Below are 17,261 nucleotides of genomic sequence, written 5' to 3' on the forward strand. Positions count from 1 at the left end.
GTTCACTAGGTTATTTCTCTTGGAAGTTCTACCTCAGAAGGTAAGAGTGTTGAGTCCTTGTTACAACTTTTGATGCACAGAAGCTTATACTTCCAAAGGTCTTCTCCATTAGGGATTAAGTTTAGCACAAACTTAAGGACATAGACTCTTGGGTCCAGTAAGCTTGGGCTTAGATCTAGTCTCCGCCATTCCCTACCAATGTGAATTAACCTCGTTGACCCTGTTTCCTAAGGATGACAACAGGATTACTTCACAGCACTGTTCTGAGTTCTGAGTGAGACAATGATTAAATTAACACAGGGCTCAGCACACAGTAAGTGTTCAACATTTGCTGGCCGTTATTATATTTATCTACTCATTATTAGAAATTTGAATTTCATTTCCCCCAAGAATGATAAAACTGAAAGCTTGAAAGAAAAGGGATAGGATTAAAAAAAATATCCATACAGTCTCCCTTGTACGGATCCCCTTTCATTTCTCCACTCCTCTGTCCCCAGCATTTCTTTCAGAAGCCCAAGGAACTCTCGTTCTGACATACCACATGCAAATCCTGGCCCAGTCTTGGCTTGGATATCCTTTCCTGGACAAAGAATAAGGCAAGATTAGGGGCTAGGAATGGGATGGAGAGAGGAAGGGGCAGCTCCTATTTTGACTGGTCCTCTTGGGTCAGAGTTCACTCTCAATCTCTCCTCCCCATTCCCTGGTCAGAGTCCTGGAATCCATCTTAAAGTGACTGCCTGACAACTTCCTTAGGGGGAAAAAAAAAAATATATATATATATATATATCCCCGCTAATGGATCTAGATCATAGCTTTCAATCATCAATGCAAGTTTGACATTGAAAACAAAGTATGTCAGAGTTGGAAACTCTCCAAGAGCATCTAGACAGGAGTTGACAGATGCCTGCAACCTGTGTTTTCCTGCACTGCTCAAAGACACTGTTCCCAATGAGGACCCAAGGATCTTCTCATCACAGCCCTTCAGGAAGTGGCTCAGTGACAGAGCTGGGCTCAGAGTCCAGTTCTCTGGACTCTGGGCCCATACACTCTCTGGAAACCTCCACCCCCATGACAGGTTTTCCATGGGTCACCTTAAGCCTCAAAGTGTCTCAGCATGAAATGAGATGAAGGCCTCTTGGGATACATCACATCCCTCAGGCTCTGGAGTTTGTCTGCTAAGCTTTGAATACCTGTTCCGCTATTCACTAGCTGTGAATTCACAGGCATATTGAAGTGAAGTGAAGTGAAGTCGCTCAGTCGTGTCCGACTCTTTGCGACCCCATGGACTGTAGCTTCCCAGGCTCCTCTGTCCATGAGATTTTCCAGGCAATAGTCCTGGAGTGGATTGCCATTTACTTCACCATTTTTGAACCTGAGTTTTCTCATCTGTGAAATGGGCAGAAATTATTATAATTTTCCCAAAGGGATGCTGCTGTCAGGATTACATGTATTTACTGTACTACTTTCTGGCATAGAGTAAACTTTAAAAAATGTTAGCCTGCTTTTTGCTGTTGTTGTTGTTGTTATTGTTGTTACTCTGTCAGGATCTTTCTTAGGATATCCACCTAACCTGACATTGTTTGTTTATTTAGAATCCCAAGCAAACCAAGTTAGTCAAACAGTAAACCCATACGGTCTGCATGAGTACTCACCAAATCAATTATTCCAATGTTATTCCAGCCTTGCATTATAGGGAGAAAAGAGATAAACATGGGGATGACCCAGCAGCCTCCCAGCATTAATGCGATGCGCAGAGGGGTCATCTTGTTCCTATAGACCAAAGGCTGGCAGCAGATGGCATAATACCTGGAGAGAGAATAGAGGGGGTGGGTGTCAAGGGAAAGGATAGATGAGAGGGAGAAGGAGGAGGCATAATTCATGAGAGAGAAGTACAGAGGAGAAGGAAAATAAGAAGAGGAAAGAGTGGGAAAGGGGCAAATTAGAGGGGGAAGTAGAGAATAAAAATAAAGGAGGAGAAACGAATGAGCAGGGGGAAATTAGATGAGTGAATAGCAGAGGAAGGGAGAGAGAAGTGGGAAAAGAACAGAGAAAATAAAAAGCAATTGCACAATAAAATATTGTATTTTCCAGTGAGTTTCTGCTACTATAAATATAAACTTTAGATCACACATATGCGAACCATTACCAGACATTGGTCCCATATCCCTCTTTCTCTCCCGATACCTGAGAAACTCAACATATACCTGAGAGTCTGCTCCATCTCAGGCACAGACCTAATACTACCCTCATGCCTAGGAGTTTTAAAGGCCACTGCCCAGCTCTCTGGGCATCTGCATCCAGATATACGCAGTCCTTTTGACAACAACGTGAGGTAACCCAGAGTTGGCCCTACATCTGAGCTCTAAGAACAGTATCTCAAACTGGCCCTCATCCTCTTGATACCTACCTATACCGAGTTGATGCTCTAAGTCAGTGTTCTTTAAATTTTGGTCCAGGGATTCTGCCCTTCTTTTCTATATTAGACTCACCTGAGGAGATCTGCTTAAAATGCAGATTTCAAAGATCTCCTGAAATAGAGCCTGAGGGGGACGATCCTGGAGTGTGCATTCTGACAAGTGGAAATCATCACTGCTGTTTGCTACATATGTCCAGTTCCTGGCCTCCTTGTGGCTGAGTGGGGCCGATTGACTATTTTGGCCTGAGTTATGAATAAAACTAACATGTGTTATTTCTGGACTGAAGCATTTAATTGTTTCTCTGCTGCCAAGAAAGTAAAGTTTCAAATATTTCCTGCTCCATCATTTCCTACCTACTGGTAGAGACCATCTTATTTCCATTTATCAGGGTCTGATCTTTCTCCAGGGACTCTCTGCTCATGGTTTCCAGAGCTCAGATTTTGCCTATGTTACTGAAAGTGAAAGTGAAGTCGTTCAGTCGTGTCTGACTCTTTGCGACCCCACAGACTGTAGCCTACCAGGCTCCTCTGTCCATGGGATTTTCCAGGCAATAGTACTGGAGTGGGTTGCCATTTCCTTCTCCAGGCTGTCTTCCTGACCCATGGATCGAACCCGGGTCTCCCGCATTGTAGACAAACGCTTTACCGTCTGTGCCACCAAGGAAGTCTCGCCTATGGTACTAGCTTTCTTCTTATCTCCAGAGAGAGGTACAACTTGCCCCACTCAATGATCTGGCCTCTAACTCCTAGATTGCTCCTTGTATGTTGTTCCAGTCTTGGAGACCATTACTTCCATGCCCAGACAGTTCACTGAATCTGACAACAAGTGAAATACCATGGTAAGCTTATCAGCCATATGTCTTTGGAAAAGTCAAAGAAAAAAAATGCAAAAAGACAGCCTGGAGGCTAAGTCTATTCTTTAAGATTTTATACCATTTAATGATAAGCCACCCCCTTATACCCTTCATTTTACGCAATTCACTTTGTTAATTTTTACCACCTCTTCCTTTCTTTTCTTAATTCAAAGCCTAACTAATAGAACAAAGGCTATATTCTTTGAAAAGCTGGTGGTAGGATGATTTGGGAGAGAGGGTGAATTGAGAAGGAAAGCCCAGTGTTGGAGCATGAGAAGAGAGTGCCATAGGATCTGGGAGGGGAGAATTATACCCTTCCCTCTAAGGCATCAAAGAGTAGCTGACCACATTGTGTCAGGGAGCTCCCTGTGCCCAGCAAGACAGTGGAGTGTCCTGATCTGGACCAAAGTGCAAAGAACACCAAACCAAAGCATGGGAGAGGGAATTACTCAGGAACTCATTTTCTTTATCTATAAAACAGACATGGTAGCCAAATCTAACTAAGGCTAACTCAGTAATGGAAAGAATCATGATTAAGTGGAATTCTCTTCACACTCTTGACTTATATAAGAAAGGCAAATTTTTCTGAATGGCTGTATTAATAATCATTAGAGGTTTACTTACAAAAAGTTGATGAATTTGGAGCACATGAAAACATTTTTTTTTTTTTTTCAAAATTTGCTCCCTTCCTCACTTCCTGCTAGAGGGCCTAGATTAGCTAGATTATATATTGGTTTTGTACATTTACCATCTTCCCTCTTTTTTGTTGGTAATAGCATCCCAAGTCCTTTGGGAATTCTCTTTTCACTTGTTGTTGTATAGTTGGGAAAATAAATGATGTGATTCTGACTTTTCCAGCCAGGGAGTGACCTAATCAGACATTTTCCTGGAACTCTGAATGCCATGCAGAGTGATGTGGAGATGGAAAAGTCAGCAAAGGTCCCTCTATTCCCACAGTTGCCTCCTGCTCTCAGCAGGACTGAGAGCAGTTCCTGTTCCTTAGATATTTGGGAAGTCATGCTCTTGCCCCCTTAGGTTCTCAATTCTTTAGTTCTTCCTTCAATTAAACAAGCCACCTCATATCTTTCCACTAAATTCCCTTTTGTGCAGATGATGTTATAGGTTGAAATGTGCTTCCCAAAGATATGCTGAAATACAAACCTTCAGTGCCTTGGAATATGGACTTATTTGCAAGCAGGTTCTTTAGAGAAGTAATAAAATTAAAATGAGGTGATTACGATGGGCCTTAATCCAACATGACTGCTGCTGCTGCCAAGTCGCTCCAGTTGTGTCCTACTCTGCGACCCCACAGACGGCAGCCCACCAGGCTCCCCCATCCCTGGGATTCTCCAGACAAGAACACTGGAGTGGATTGCCATTTCCTTCTCCAATGCATGAAAGTAAAAAGTGAAAGTGAAGTTGCTCAGTCGTGTCCAACTCTTCACGACCCCATGGACTGCAGCCTACCAGGCTCCTCCGTCCATCGGATTTTCCAGGCAAGAGTACTGGAGTGGGGTGCCATCGCCTTCTCCAACATGACTGAAATCCTTATAAAAATGGAAAGTTAGACAAGACAGACACACTCAGAGACAAAATGGCAATGTGAAGACAGAGGATTGAAATGATGCTTCAGCAAGCCAAAAAAACATCAAAGAGTGCCAGTAAAACACTTGAAGCTAGGAAGAGGCAAGGAAGAATCTTTTCCCTACAGGTTCAGAGGGAGAAGGGACCTGCAAACACCTTGATTTCAGACATCTAGTCTCTAGAACTGAGATAATACATATCCTGTTGTTCCAAGCCACTCAGTTTGTGGTACTTTGTTATGTCAGCTCTAGCAAAACCTAATAAAGCTGGCTAAAAGAAGTTTCTGCTACTTATAACCAAAGTACCTTGCCTCAGTGAAAATGGTTCTGAATGCCAGATATGTCCTTCATAGAAACTTTGTTCTAAGTAAGAATGCTTTCATTTTTATTCACTACACCTCCAGGTCAAAGCTCAAATTATAGCATCTCTTCATCCACCAACCCAAAGAAAGCAATCAAAAGATAGCTGAAAAAAGGTGCTTCCCTATCTTTGCTAAATAACTTATGATTTTTGAGGTTTGGAACAGGTATCAAAATACTAGATAAAGATAAGAGACTTTAGGAATTTGTTTGGATCTCCATTGTCATGTAGATTCAAAAATTCAAAAAGACAAAATAAAATCAATATTTTATAGGACAAAGGGTATGTTTGAAGAGGCAAGATGATTCTTCTGATTTCCATAAGTAGATATGTATGTTTAGAGGATTATGTTGGGAAGACAATAGAATTTACAGAAAAGGACTATGACCACATGGTTATACTCGTGCTCATTCACAGCTCAGTTGGTAAAGAATCCACCTGCAACGCAGGAGACCCTGGTTTGATTCCTGGGTTGGGAAGATCCTCTGGAGAAGGGAAAGGCTACCCACTCCAGCATTCCTGAGCTTTCCTTGTGGCTCAGCTGTTAAAGAACCCACCCACAATGCAGAAGACCTGGGTTCGATCCCTGGGTTGGGAAGACTGGAGAAGGGACAGGCTACTCACTCCAGTATTCTGGCCTGGAGAATTCCATGGACTCTATAGTCCATGGGATCACAGAGTCAGACACAACTGAGTGACTTTCACTTTCACTTTCTTTTCTAAGCCTAGTTTGGCCAAGGTGATTGTCTGATTTCATAGCATGATGAATATCATTTGGACAATAAGATCTCCCCAAGTTCTGCTGTCCAAACGTTTGATGCATTAATTTGCATTGTTGTTGTTTAGTCACTAAGTTGTATCTGACTCTTTTGTGACTTCATGGACTGTAGCCTGCCAGGCTCCTCTGTCCACGAGATTTCCCAGACAAGGATACTGCAGTGGGTTGCCATTTCCTTCTCCATGGAAATCTTCCCACCCCAGGGATCGGACCTGCATCTGTTGCATTGACAGGTGGATTCTTGACCACTTAACTTGCATTGCCCTTGGCTACTTGGAGCTGCTGTTACAGAAATAATGGTGACAGGTTCTTTTTTGAAATTCAACTTTAAGAGGCATCCTGTGGATACAGCACACATCCTACCTATCTCTTACACATTTACATACACAGTCTGTGACCTGAACGATGAGGGCCTGGAATAAAGTTGCTTGAAATGTTCATTTCCCAGACAGATAAGGTAGGACATAGTGATGGTTTCATGCACAGACAGCTGTAGAGAGTTACTCTTGCATGATGTGAAGCGGGGGCTTCCCTGGTGGCTCACATGGTAAAGAATCTGCCTGCAATGTAGGAGACCGAGGTTCAATCCATGGGTTGGGAAGATCCCCTGGAGAAGGGAATGGCTACCCACTCCAGTATTCTTGCCAAGAGAATCCCATGGTCAGAGGAGTCTGATGGGGTATAGTCCATAGGGTCACAAAGAGTCACACGACTGAGCAACTAACACACACACACACACACACACACACACAAACTGATGTTAGGTGGTGGAGCAAGCCTAGGAAAAATCCTTTATTTCCTACTATAAAAACTAACAATAAGTAAAGGGGAAAAAGGAATTTTATTTTCTCTAAACTATATTGCTGCTGCTGCTGCTGCTAAGTCGCTTCAGTCGTGTCCGACTCTGTGTGACCCCATAGACGGCAGCCCACCAGGCTCCCCCATCCCTGGGATTCTCCAGGAAAGAACACTGGAGTGGGTTGCCATTTCCCTCTCCAATGCAGGAAAGTGAAAAGTGAAAGTGAAGTCGCTCAGTCGTGTCCGACTCTTAGCAACCCCATGGACTGCAGCCTACCCGGCTCCTCTGTCCATCAGATTTTCCAGGCAAGAGCACTGGAGTGGGGTGCCACTGCCTTCTCCAAACTATATTGAAATTGTGGATTACAGGTAAAGATGACTAACAAACATACTAAATTGTGTCTATGTATGTGTTTTACTTAAATATTCTCCTCTACACTTTCAATCTGGTGTCATGTCCTACAATAAAAATAGTATGATTTTTAAGTGACATGGAATAGAGACTTTAAGACTAAAAACTATAAGGTTTTTATCTGGAGCTCAAATTAGAAAGCTCACTTGACTTTGTGGGCCAAAGATTCTTATCAAGGCCTTGGCACCCTTGAGACAGCTGTTAAGCCACCTCATATTCTTCTAGTTTCTTTCCTCATATCTCTTCAATATGTGGTTTCTAGCAAAGGATCCAGAAAAATAAACATCCTCTTGAAGGATGTAAATTAAGTATGTGAAAATCAGTATCACTGAAAAAAATGTTGAATAAAAATTGAGTTCCACTATTAACTGACTAATGGAGGGAGCTTCTTTAACATTTTAGCTTTGTTTGTAGATCAAGGACCAGACAGATATTAAAAAACTTGATTTTTACCTATCATGGTTGCTTTTAATAATTACTTTTGGATTATATTGCCAGTGTTAATAACAAACATATTTTTCCTATAATGACCTGCCCCCCAAACACATGTGCAACATTGACAGACATAGCTAGTTAAATTTGCAATTTATTTGGAATTTATGAAAAGCATGCTGAGTTAATAATAAGAGCTACTTTTCATTTCCTTAACAAGGAAATTTCCTACTTGTATAATCTCATTTGGTCCTAAGGAACTATAAATGCACCCATTTCACATATGAGGAAACAGAGAAGTGTCAAGATTTGTCCAAGGTCCCACTGGTGGTAAGAACCAAGCTGGGATCCGGCCCAGGCAGCCTGACACAAGGGCCAGGACATTGACCTCATTACTATCACTTCACTCTGTCACTCCCCTGAAACCCCCAAGGGACTATTCTAATTCTTTACAAGCCATTTTAAAAAACAATCAAAACATAAAAAACGCTGAATCTCAAAACTTGAAGCATCCTCAAAATCCCCAAGTCCCCAAATTTCTTCTAAAATGAAGCATATCCAAGCCTGCATAAAAGCATGAAGGTCTGGGAATTCACCAAGTCCTACAACAGTACACTCTAAACTTAAGAATATCCTGAAGTTAAAAAGTTTCCTTCAAAAGTGATTTTCTGTAACTTCCAGTTTTACCCTCTGTCTCGAATTAAAATTTCTATCTCTGATTCTCTTTCTGCACAATGGTCCTAGATATCTAAGGAGAGCTTTTACGTTTCTCTTGAGTTTTATTTTCTGGTAAAAAAAATTCCTAGGTGCATGCAACCCAGGTTGATTTTTCATACCAAAGTATATTTTGCAATGTACGGAGACATATTTTGTTGTCATAATTGGAAAGGGTGATATTATTGACATTCAGGGAGCAGGGGTCAGAAATGCTGCCAGATGTCTTACAATGCACAAGACAGCCTGCTACAACAAAAAGTCATCTGATCTACAATGACAGTAGTGCTGCGGTTGAAAACCTTTGGTCTAGAGGAAGTGATTTTCACCAACAGCAAGGACTCTGTGTCCTCTGTATGAGTTAGTGTGCCATTCCCTGTTAAGAATGGTAGCTATAAGGACAGCATAATTCTCTGGCGTATTCTATACAGATCAGAGAAGCCTAGAATATTACCTTCCACTCTACCCACCATAACTTAATACAACCTACAGGACACCCAGCAGTACAGTAGAATAGACCTGCACCTTCTCAGAGCTATTCTAGGACAGGCTATAAGAAAGTCTATCCCTAACTGATTTATACATTTCACAGATGTTTGCCTGTTCTAAACTGTATCCTCAGTTCCTAGTACAATGCTATATATAGAGTTATACTCACAAAAGGGCTGAATAAATAGTAAACCCTTGATCACTACCAATTAAAATAAATAACACTAAAATGTGGGACCAGGTTTTGAAAATGTGAAAAGCTGTGTCTATCAGAGAGATGAGGAAAGGCTGTCTCCAATAAGTGTCTTTTAAGTTGGGTTTTGGGCTTTCCCAGTGGCTCAGAGGTAAAGATTCTGTCTGCAGGGCAGGAGCCACAGGTTCAATCCCTGGACTGGGAAGATCCCCTGGAGGAGGGCATGGCAACCCCCTCCAGTATTCTTGCCTGGAGAATCCCACGGACAGAGGAGCCTGGTGGGCTACAGTCCACAGGGCTGCAAAGAGTTGGACTGAAGCAACTTAGCACAACACAGCACAAGGACAGTGGAGGAGAAAATATGATCCAGGTGTTACAAAGAGCATGGACAAAGATCTGGGACAGAAATTTTATATATATATACACATCCATCTATAAATATACATCCATGTATCCACATACACATATAAATATAACAGAGTACAATTAGCTGGATGGGAGAGTGTTTATATGGAAGTAGAAGGAAGTAAGCCTAAAATAGCTGACTGAGGGGCAGTCCTCAGTGCAATGGTTCTCCAATGATGATGTGCTTCAGAACCACCTGGAGAGCTTATTGAAACACAGGTACAGGTAAATCTTGAATGGGGCCTACGAATTTGCATTTTTGATACGTTCCCAAATGATCTGTTGATGGTCATCCAGTGACCACACTTTGAGATTTTTGAATGCTATGCTAGGAAGAATCACCAAAAGTTTTTTTGAACTGGGAAATGTCCATCACAATCAACACTGCTCCACCAAAGGAACTGAATTACAACAAATTCAAGAAAAAGAATGGTTGGTTCACAGGCTAGCTGGATAGTATTCATCAGAAAAAGCAATTCTGTCTCAGCTTCTGCTGCTGCTAAGTAGCTTCAGTTGTGTCCGACTCTGTGCGACCTCATAGAAGAAGCCCATCAGGCTTCTCCGTCCCTGAGATTCTCCAGGCAAGAACACTGGAGTGGGTTGCCATTTCCCTCTCCAATGCAGGAAAGTGAAAAGTGAAAGTGAAGTCGCTCAGTCGTGTCCGACTCTTAGTGACCCCATGGACTGCAGCCTACCAGGCTCCTCCATCCATGCTGTTTTCCAGGCAAGAGTACTGGAGTGAGTTAATCCACTGGATTAATCTAGGTCTGTTCCCTAGACTTCCACTGGACAATTCACACTCTTTTTTTAACTAGAATACTTTTACAAAGCGGTTAAGTAAATGTTTAAATGACAAATGAGGTTCCAGATGGCCAGGATTAACTAAAATGTAGCAAGGATATTTACAAAGTAATATATTATGCAAAACATTTCCAAGCATTGCTCACAAAACTCCATTAAAATCCCCTTTGGTAGACTAGTCACTAGCTTCCCCAACTATGCTGCTACTGCTAAGTCGCTTCAGTCGTGTCTGACCCTGTGCGACCCCATAGACGGCAACCCACCAGGCTCCCCCGTCCCTGGGATTCTCCAGGCAAGAACACTGGAGTGGGTTGCCATTTCCTTCTCCAATGTATGAAAGTGAAAAGTCAAAGTGAAGTCGCTCAATCGTGTCTGACTCTTAGCGACCCCATGGACTGCAGCCTACCAGGCTCCTCCGTCCATGGGATTTTCCAGGCAAGAGTACTGGAGTGGGTTGCCATTGCCTTCTCCTAGCTTCCCCAACTATAGCCATGTGTAATGTGTGATAAATGCTTCTAAATGTCTCTGGGGACACAATTTACTTTGACAACTTTTAGAAGGCAGTCATGTATTTTTATGTTCCATGCTAAACTTTCCCACCCCTCTTGCAATTAAGGAAAATTCTTCCTCCTCACTTACCGCCCTTCTAACCACACTGAAGGCAGAAGGAGCAAAGAGAACAACTTGGAGCCCTAGACTTTCAGAATCAGAGGAGATTTTAGCAGTCATCTTACATTTTTGCATCTGGGTACCACCAATTCTGTGGTCTTAGAATCAGTTACTTAACCTCTCCAAGACTCAATTTCCTCATCTGGGACTGTTATGTCCAGCTCATTGACTGGCTGTGGGAATTGATGACCAATATGTTTAAAACTTACAAAGTTTCTGACACATAAAGTTTAAGAGCTCAGTTCAGTTCAGTTGCTCAGTCGTGTCCGACTCTTTGCGACCCCATGAACTGCAGCACGCCAGGCCTCCCTGTCCATCACCAACTCTCAGAGTTCACTCAAACTCATGTGCATCAAGTCAGAGATGCCATCCAGCCATCTCATCCTCGGTCGTCCCCTTCTTCTCCTGCCTCCAATCCCTCCCAGCATCAGAGTCTTTCCCAATGAGTCAATCTTCACATCAGATGGCCAAAGTACTGGAGTTTCAGGTTTAGCATCAGTCTGTTCAATGAACACCCAGGACTGATCTTTAGAATGGACTGGTTGGATCTCCTTGCAGTCCAAGGGACTCTCAAGAGTCTTCTCCAATACCACAGTTCAAAAGCATCAATTCTTCGGCGCTCAGCTTTCTTCACAGTCCAACTCTCACATCCATACATGACCACAGGAAAAACCATAGCCTTGACCAGATGGACCTTTGTTGACAAAGTAATGTCTCTGCTTTTGAATATGCTATCTAGGTTGGTCGTGACTTTCCTTCCAAGGAGTAAGCGTCTTTTAATTTCATGGCTGCAATCATCATCGGCAGTGATTTTGGAGCCCCCCAAAATAAAGTCTGACACTGTTTCCACTGTTTCCCCATCTATTTCCCATGAAGTGATGGGACCAGATGCCACAATCTTAGCTTTCTGAATGTTGAGCTTTAAGCCAACTTTTTCACTGTCCTCTTTCACTTTAATCAAGAGGCTTTTTAGTTCCTCTTCACTTTCTGCCATAAGGGTGGTGTCATCTGCATATCTGAGGTTATTGATATTTCTTCTGGCAATCTTGATTCCAGCTTGTGCTTCCTCCAGCCCAGCATTTCTCATGATGTACTCTGCATAGAAGTTAAATAAGCAGGGTGACAATATACAGCCTTGACATACTCCTTTTCCTATCTGGAACCAGTCTGTTGTTCCATGTCCAGTTCTAACTGTTGCTTCCTGACCTGAATACAGATTTCTCAAGAGGCAGGTCAGGTGGTCTGGTATTCCAATCTCTTGAAGAATTTTCCAGTTTATTGTGATCCACACAGTCAAAGGCTTTGGCATAGTCAATAAAACAGAAATAGATGTTTTTCTGGAACTCTCTTGCTTTTTCCATGATCCAGCAGATGTTGGCAATTTGATCTCTGGTTCCTCTGCCTTTCTAAAACCAGCTTGAACATCAGGAAGTTCATGGTTCACGTATTGCTGAAGCCTGGCTTGGAGAATTTTGAGCATTACTTTACTACCGTGTGAGATAAGTGCAATTGTGCGGTAGTTTGAGCATTCTTTGGCATTGCCTTTCTTTGGGATTGGAATGAAAACTGACCTTTCTAGTCCTGTGGCCACTGCTGAGTTTTCCAAATTTGCTGGCATATTGAATGCAGCACTTTCACAGCATCATCTTTCAGGATTTGAAATAGCTCAACTGGAATTCCATCACCTCCACTAGCTTTGTTCGTAGTGATGCTTTTATTCCAAGCCCCTCCGATATTATATGTACGCGTGTGTGTGTTCTAAGTCACTTCAGTTGTGTCAAACTCTGTGTTACTGCATGGTTACAGCCCACCAGGCTCCTCTGTTCATGGGGATTCTCTGGGCAAGAGTACTGGAGTGGGTTGCCATGTCCTCCTCCAGGGGATCTTCCCAACCCAGGGATCGAACCTGCATCTTTTACATCTCCTTCATTTGCAGGCAGGTTTTTACCACTGGTGCCACCTGGGAAGCTCTGATTTTATATGTATATATGTATATGTGTGTGTGTGTGTGTGTGTGTGTGTATTATATATATATATATCTATATATATATAGATATATATATATATAATATTATTGTAAACAAATTTAAATACATTTTGGAACTGGGACTCTAAATCATTTAACAAATAACATAGAACCCACTGAGTTCAACCTGGTCATTGATTCTAAGAAACAAAAGGCAAAGAATTGATCCCTCAAGTTGAATGGAAACAATGAGACCATACTGGCTACAAGGAGTGAGGTTGATTAGATGTAGCATCCTCTCATAGACTTAATCCAGGCCCAGCTTTTCTACCTGGGATGGCTGAAGATCACATCTTGAATGATCCACAGAAATCAAATCTCCAATTAAGATAAGCTAAAGAAAAAAATGTCAATCACTGGAGAGAAGAGATGAAGTATCTGGTGGCTGATAAGACCTGGATTTTGGAATGGAATAAGAAAACAGAAACCTTTCACCACAAATATTTTCACGATTCCTAATCAATAAAGCACAATCATCTTTAAAATTTAGGAGTAAAGTGTTAAAGATCTTCACTGAACCAGCAAACTTAGGATTTACAAGTGCATTTTGCCTTTAGCAAGAAAATCAGTAAGTTCTAGTCCCAAACATTTCATGCATGTTCCTTTTGACTTTGGACAAATCTTTGGACACTACACATCTCTGTGCATCTGTTTTCTTATGTGTAAACAGTGTATTGACTTACATCAGAGTTTTTATAAGAGGTTGTAATTGTAATGAATTAAAGGTGGCCACATCTCCCATCCAGGGACAGGGCATCTGCACCCTTCCCACAGGGCTGCCCTGTGACTGATTTGACCAACAGAGTACATTGGAAGTGTTATATGACAGTCCCAGGTTCAATTTTTAATAAGACTCTTGGCTTTTTGGAGTCAGGAGCTGTCATGTAAAAAATCTAGCATGCATCAACATGAGATCATGAATAGGGATCACGTGGACAGAGAGAAGAGCCTGGCTGAGCCTAGCCTTCCAGATGACCCCACCAAGATGCCAGGTATATAACTAAATGACCTTGGACACTCCACGCTAGTTCAGTCTCCAGTTAAAAGCCACCAAGCGACTTCAGCCAAGCCGAAGCTCCTGATGAACAGAACTGTGACATCTAATAACAATGCATAGTTGAATAAGGCACTAAGTTTTGGGGTAGACGTTACACCCAACCACAGAGGTAATCAGGTAGCATACAGTCGGGGTTAACTGTGGGGTTTACCGGCGGGGCAGTAATTCTCCTTCCAGGAGGTGATCCATATTTAGGGGGCAGAATTTTAGAGAAAAAGACCAATCTTTCTGCTCTTGATTTTGTTAAATTTTAGTTCCTCCAGTTCTCTTTTGAGGAGGTGGAGAAGACAGAAAAGCACCAGTAGCTCAAGAAGAAACTAAAGCCCTTTTTCTTGGCATCCCAAGAGGCTCGGCAAGCTGCCAGTCACTTGGAGGATCAATGGGGAAGACCTCACAGGGATGTTCACCAGGAGCCAGGCACAAGAAGGGGCTGAGAATGCAGCCATGAGCAGAGATAAAACTGTGGGTTCCAGTAAGGAAAAACTATAGGGGTGGAAGGACAGGGAAAGACTGCTTCCTGTCAGAGATGCAGAGGGCATCAGATCGAGACTTTGCACATAATCCCACGTGCAATGTGCAGATCTAATCTTTACTATGTTCTTCTTGGTTAAATATTCTGTACACTCACGATAAGAAAACTTGCAAGAAGGGGAATATCAGTTGTCTAGGAAGGTGTCTCCTGAGTTATCACTGACTAAAGAAAAAAGGATAATCCAATAAAAATATAATCTCCAAAAATCAGGTTTCCAAGGTATACTTTGACATACATGAACTGATCAGTCTGTCAGTAGACACTGGATGATTATCCCACTGACCCTTCCAGACTAAGCCCAAGGGTCACATTCCCTAGAAAGTTCTTCTGGCCCCAAAAAGCTCAGGGGAGACTCTGTCCTGTCAGAGATGTGGATTGGTTCTTCATCTCTGCATTTCTCTGGGGGGGCGGGGCAGGGCATGCCACATGACTTGTGGGTTTCCCGGGTTCCTCAGTGGTAAAGAATCTGCCTGCAGTGCAATAGACACAGGAGATGTGCCCAGTCCCTGGGTTGGGAAGATCCCCTGGAGAAGGAAATGGCAACCCATTCCGGTATTCTTGCCTGGGAAATCCCATGGACAGAGGAGCCTGGAGGGCTACAGTCTTGAGCTTAGTCATTCAGCAGTGTCTGACTCTTTGCAACCATTTGGACTGTAGCCTGCCAGATTCCTCTGCCAATGAGGATTCTCCAGGCCAGAATACTGGAGGGGTTGCCATGCCCACCTCCAGGGGATCTTCCCAGCTCAGAAATCGAACTCAGGTCTCCCGCATTGCAGGCGAATTCTTTACCGTCTAAGCAGCCAGGGAAGCCCAGGTTACAGTCTATGGGGTTGCAAAGAGTTGGACATGACTGAGCAACTAAACAGCAGCAGCAGCACATGACTTGCAGGGTCTTAGTTCCCTGACCAGGGATCAAACCCATGCCCCAGCAGTGAAAGTTCTGATTCCTAACCACTGGACCACCAGGGAAATCCCTCTGCCCTGGTGCTTTACAGTACCTCGTATATATGTGTGACACAGCATTTCTCTGGCTATAATTGTCCGCCTATTTCTCTGCTACAATTACTACTATTCAAACCATGTTGCTGTTGTTTAGTTGCCAATTGTGTCTGACTCTTTTACAACCCCCTGGCCTGTAGTCCCCCAGACTCCTCTGTCCATGGAATTTCCCAGGCAAGAATACTGGAGTGGGTTGCCATTTCTTTCTCCAGGGGGGTCTTTGTTACCCAGAGGTCAAACCTGCATCTCCTGCATTGCCAGGTGGATTCATTACCACTAAACCACCAAAGAAGCCCAGTCCTACTATACACACCAACTATTTTTTTAGGACACACTTTGTGTCAGAAGTATTCTATGTTATTTCTAATTCCTACAGCAACTCTGCAAGGCAGCATTTAACATCCACACTTTAAATATAAAGAAACTGAAGCCCAGAGAATTTAATACACTTGCCAAACATCACACAGCCAGATATGATAGAACTGGGACTAAACCCCACATTTGCCAAACTTCATACCCTGGTAATGTTAACAAAAGGACAAGGCTTGACACAAGTAACCTTATCTAGAAATAGGAAGGACTGTATGCAATGCCCTATAAGTTTTCTGAGCTGAGGACACAAGAAAAAAGACATATTTAAAGATGAAACTGACAGATAAGATAATACACAGGAATAATAACGAAGAAGCTACTGCAATAACCCAGAAACAAGATGAAAAAAGTTTAAGACGGGGAAGATAGATTTGAAACATATTTATGAAAATATAGCTAAGACTCGGCATTTGGCTGGTCATGGTAGAAAAGTAAAAGATGCCCTCAAAGAATTACCTTTAAATGATGAAAAGTTAACTAATAAATGCACCTCTGATGTACAAAGTGGAAGAGGATAATGTTTATGATGGAAATTTCCACTTTGGGATTAAGAAGACAGAAAGATGCTTAAGGCAAGATGTTGAACAGGCAGCTACCTGTTCTACAGAGACCAGAGGCATGAGGCATGGGACATGGTACATAGGAAAAGACAGCAGGAGAGATGAAGGCAGAGGTGCAGATAAAGCCACAGGATGGGTGATCCCTCCAAAAAAGAGAATGAAGATGTCCAGGGCTGGAAGGCTGAGGGTCTAATCTTGAAGGACACTCAGCTATGCAACAGAAGAAAAAGATGACTATCAGTGTCAGAGAGAGCACTCACAATAGCCACCAGGAATTCGCATTGGGACAGGGAAGCAATAATGGAATAAGAATTGTGGCTAACATTTACTGAACATTTACTAGTAGCCACACACTAGTATAACTTTTCTGGGCATATACTCAGTAATTTAATCTTCAGAAACTCCAAACGGAATATGGGACTTCTCAAGTGGCTCAGTGGTAAAGAACCCACCTGCCAATGCAGGAGACACAGAAGATATGTGTTTGATCCTTGGGTTGGGGAGATACCCTGGAGGAGGAAATGGCAACTCACTCCTGTATTCAAGGATGCATATTCAATGGACATGAATCTGAGCAAACTCTGGGAGAGAGTGGAGGACAGAGGAGCCTGGCATGCGGCAGTCCATGGGATGGCAAAGAGTCGGACACAACTTAGCAACTGAACAACAAAATGGAATACACTATCAATATTATTGGACTTCCCTTGTGGCTTAGCTGGTAAAGAATCCATCTGCAATGCAGGAGACCTGGGTCCGATCCCTGGGTTGGGAAGATCCCCTGGAGAAGGGAAAGGCTACCCACTCCAGTAT

The 17,261-nt window shown here is 42.7% G+C and overlaps 1 protein-coding gene across 1 annotated transcript in view; it reads right to left on the minus strand.

Annotated features, from left to right (window-relative positions):
- The window catches only part of HTR4 (5-hydroxytryptamine receptor 4), a 173,858-nt gene that overhangs the window by 25,526 nt on the left and 131,071 nt on the right, over window positions 1–17,261 (minus strand). Inside the window, exons 6-7 of the mRNA XM_052643545.1 lie at window positions 1,653–1,806; window positions 539–580 (exon numbers count right to left, since the gene is read on the minus strand). Of these exons, the coding sequence (XP_052499505.1) occupies window positions 539–580; window positions 1,653–1,806 (196 nt within the window). The remainder of the gene's footprint in view (window positions 1–538; window positions 581–1,652; window positions 1,807–17,261) is intronic.

Source organism: Budorcas taxicolor, chromosome 7, assembly GCF_023091745.1.
Source record: "Budorcas taxicolor isolate Tak-1 chromosome 7, Takin1.1, whole genome shotgun sequence".
NCBI lineage: Eukaryota > Metazoa > Chordata > Mammalia > Artiodactyla > Bovidae > Budorcas > Budorcas taxicolor.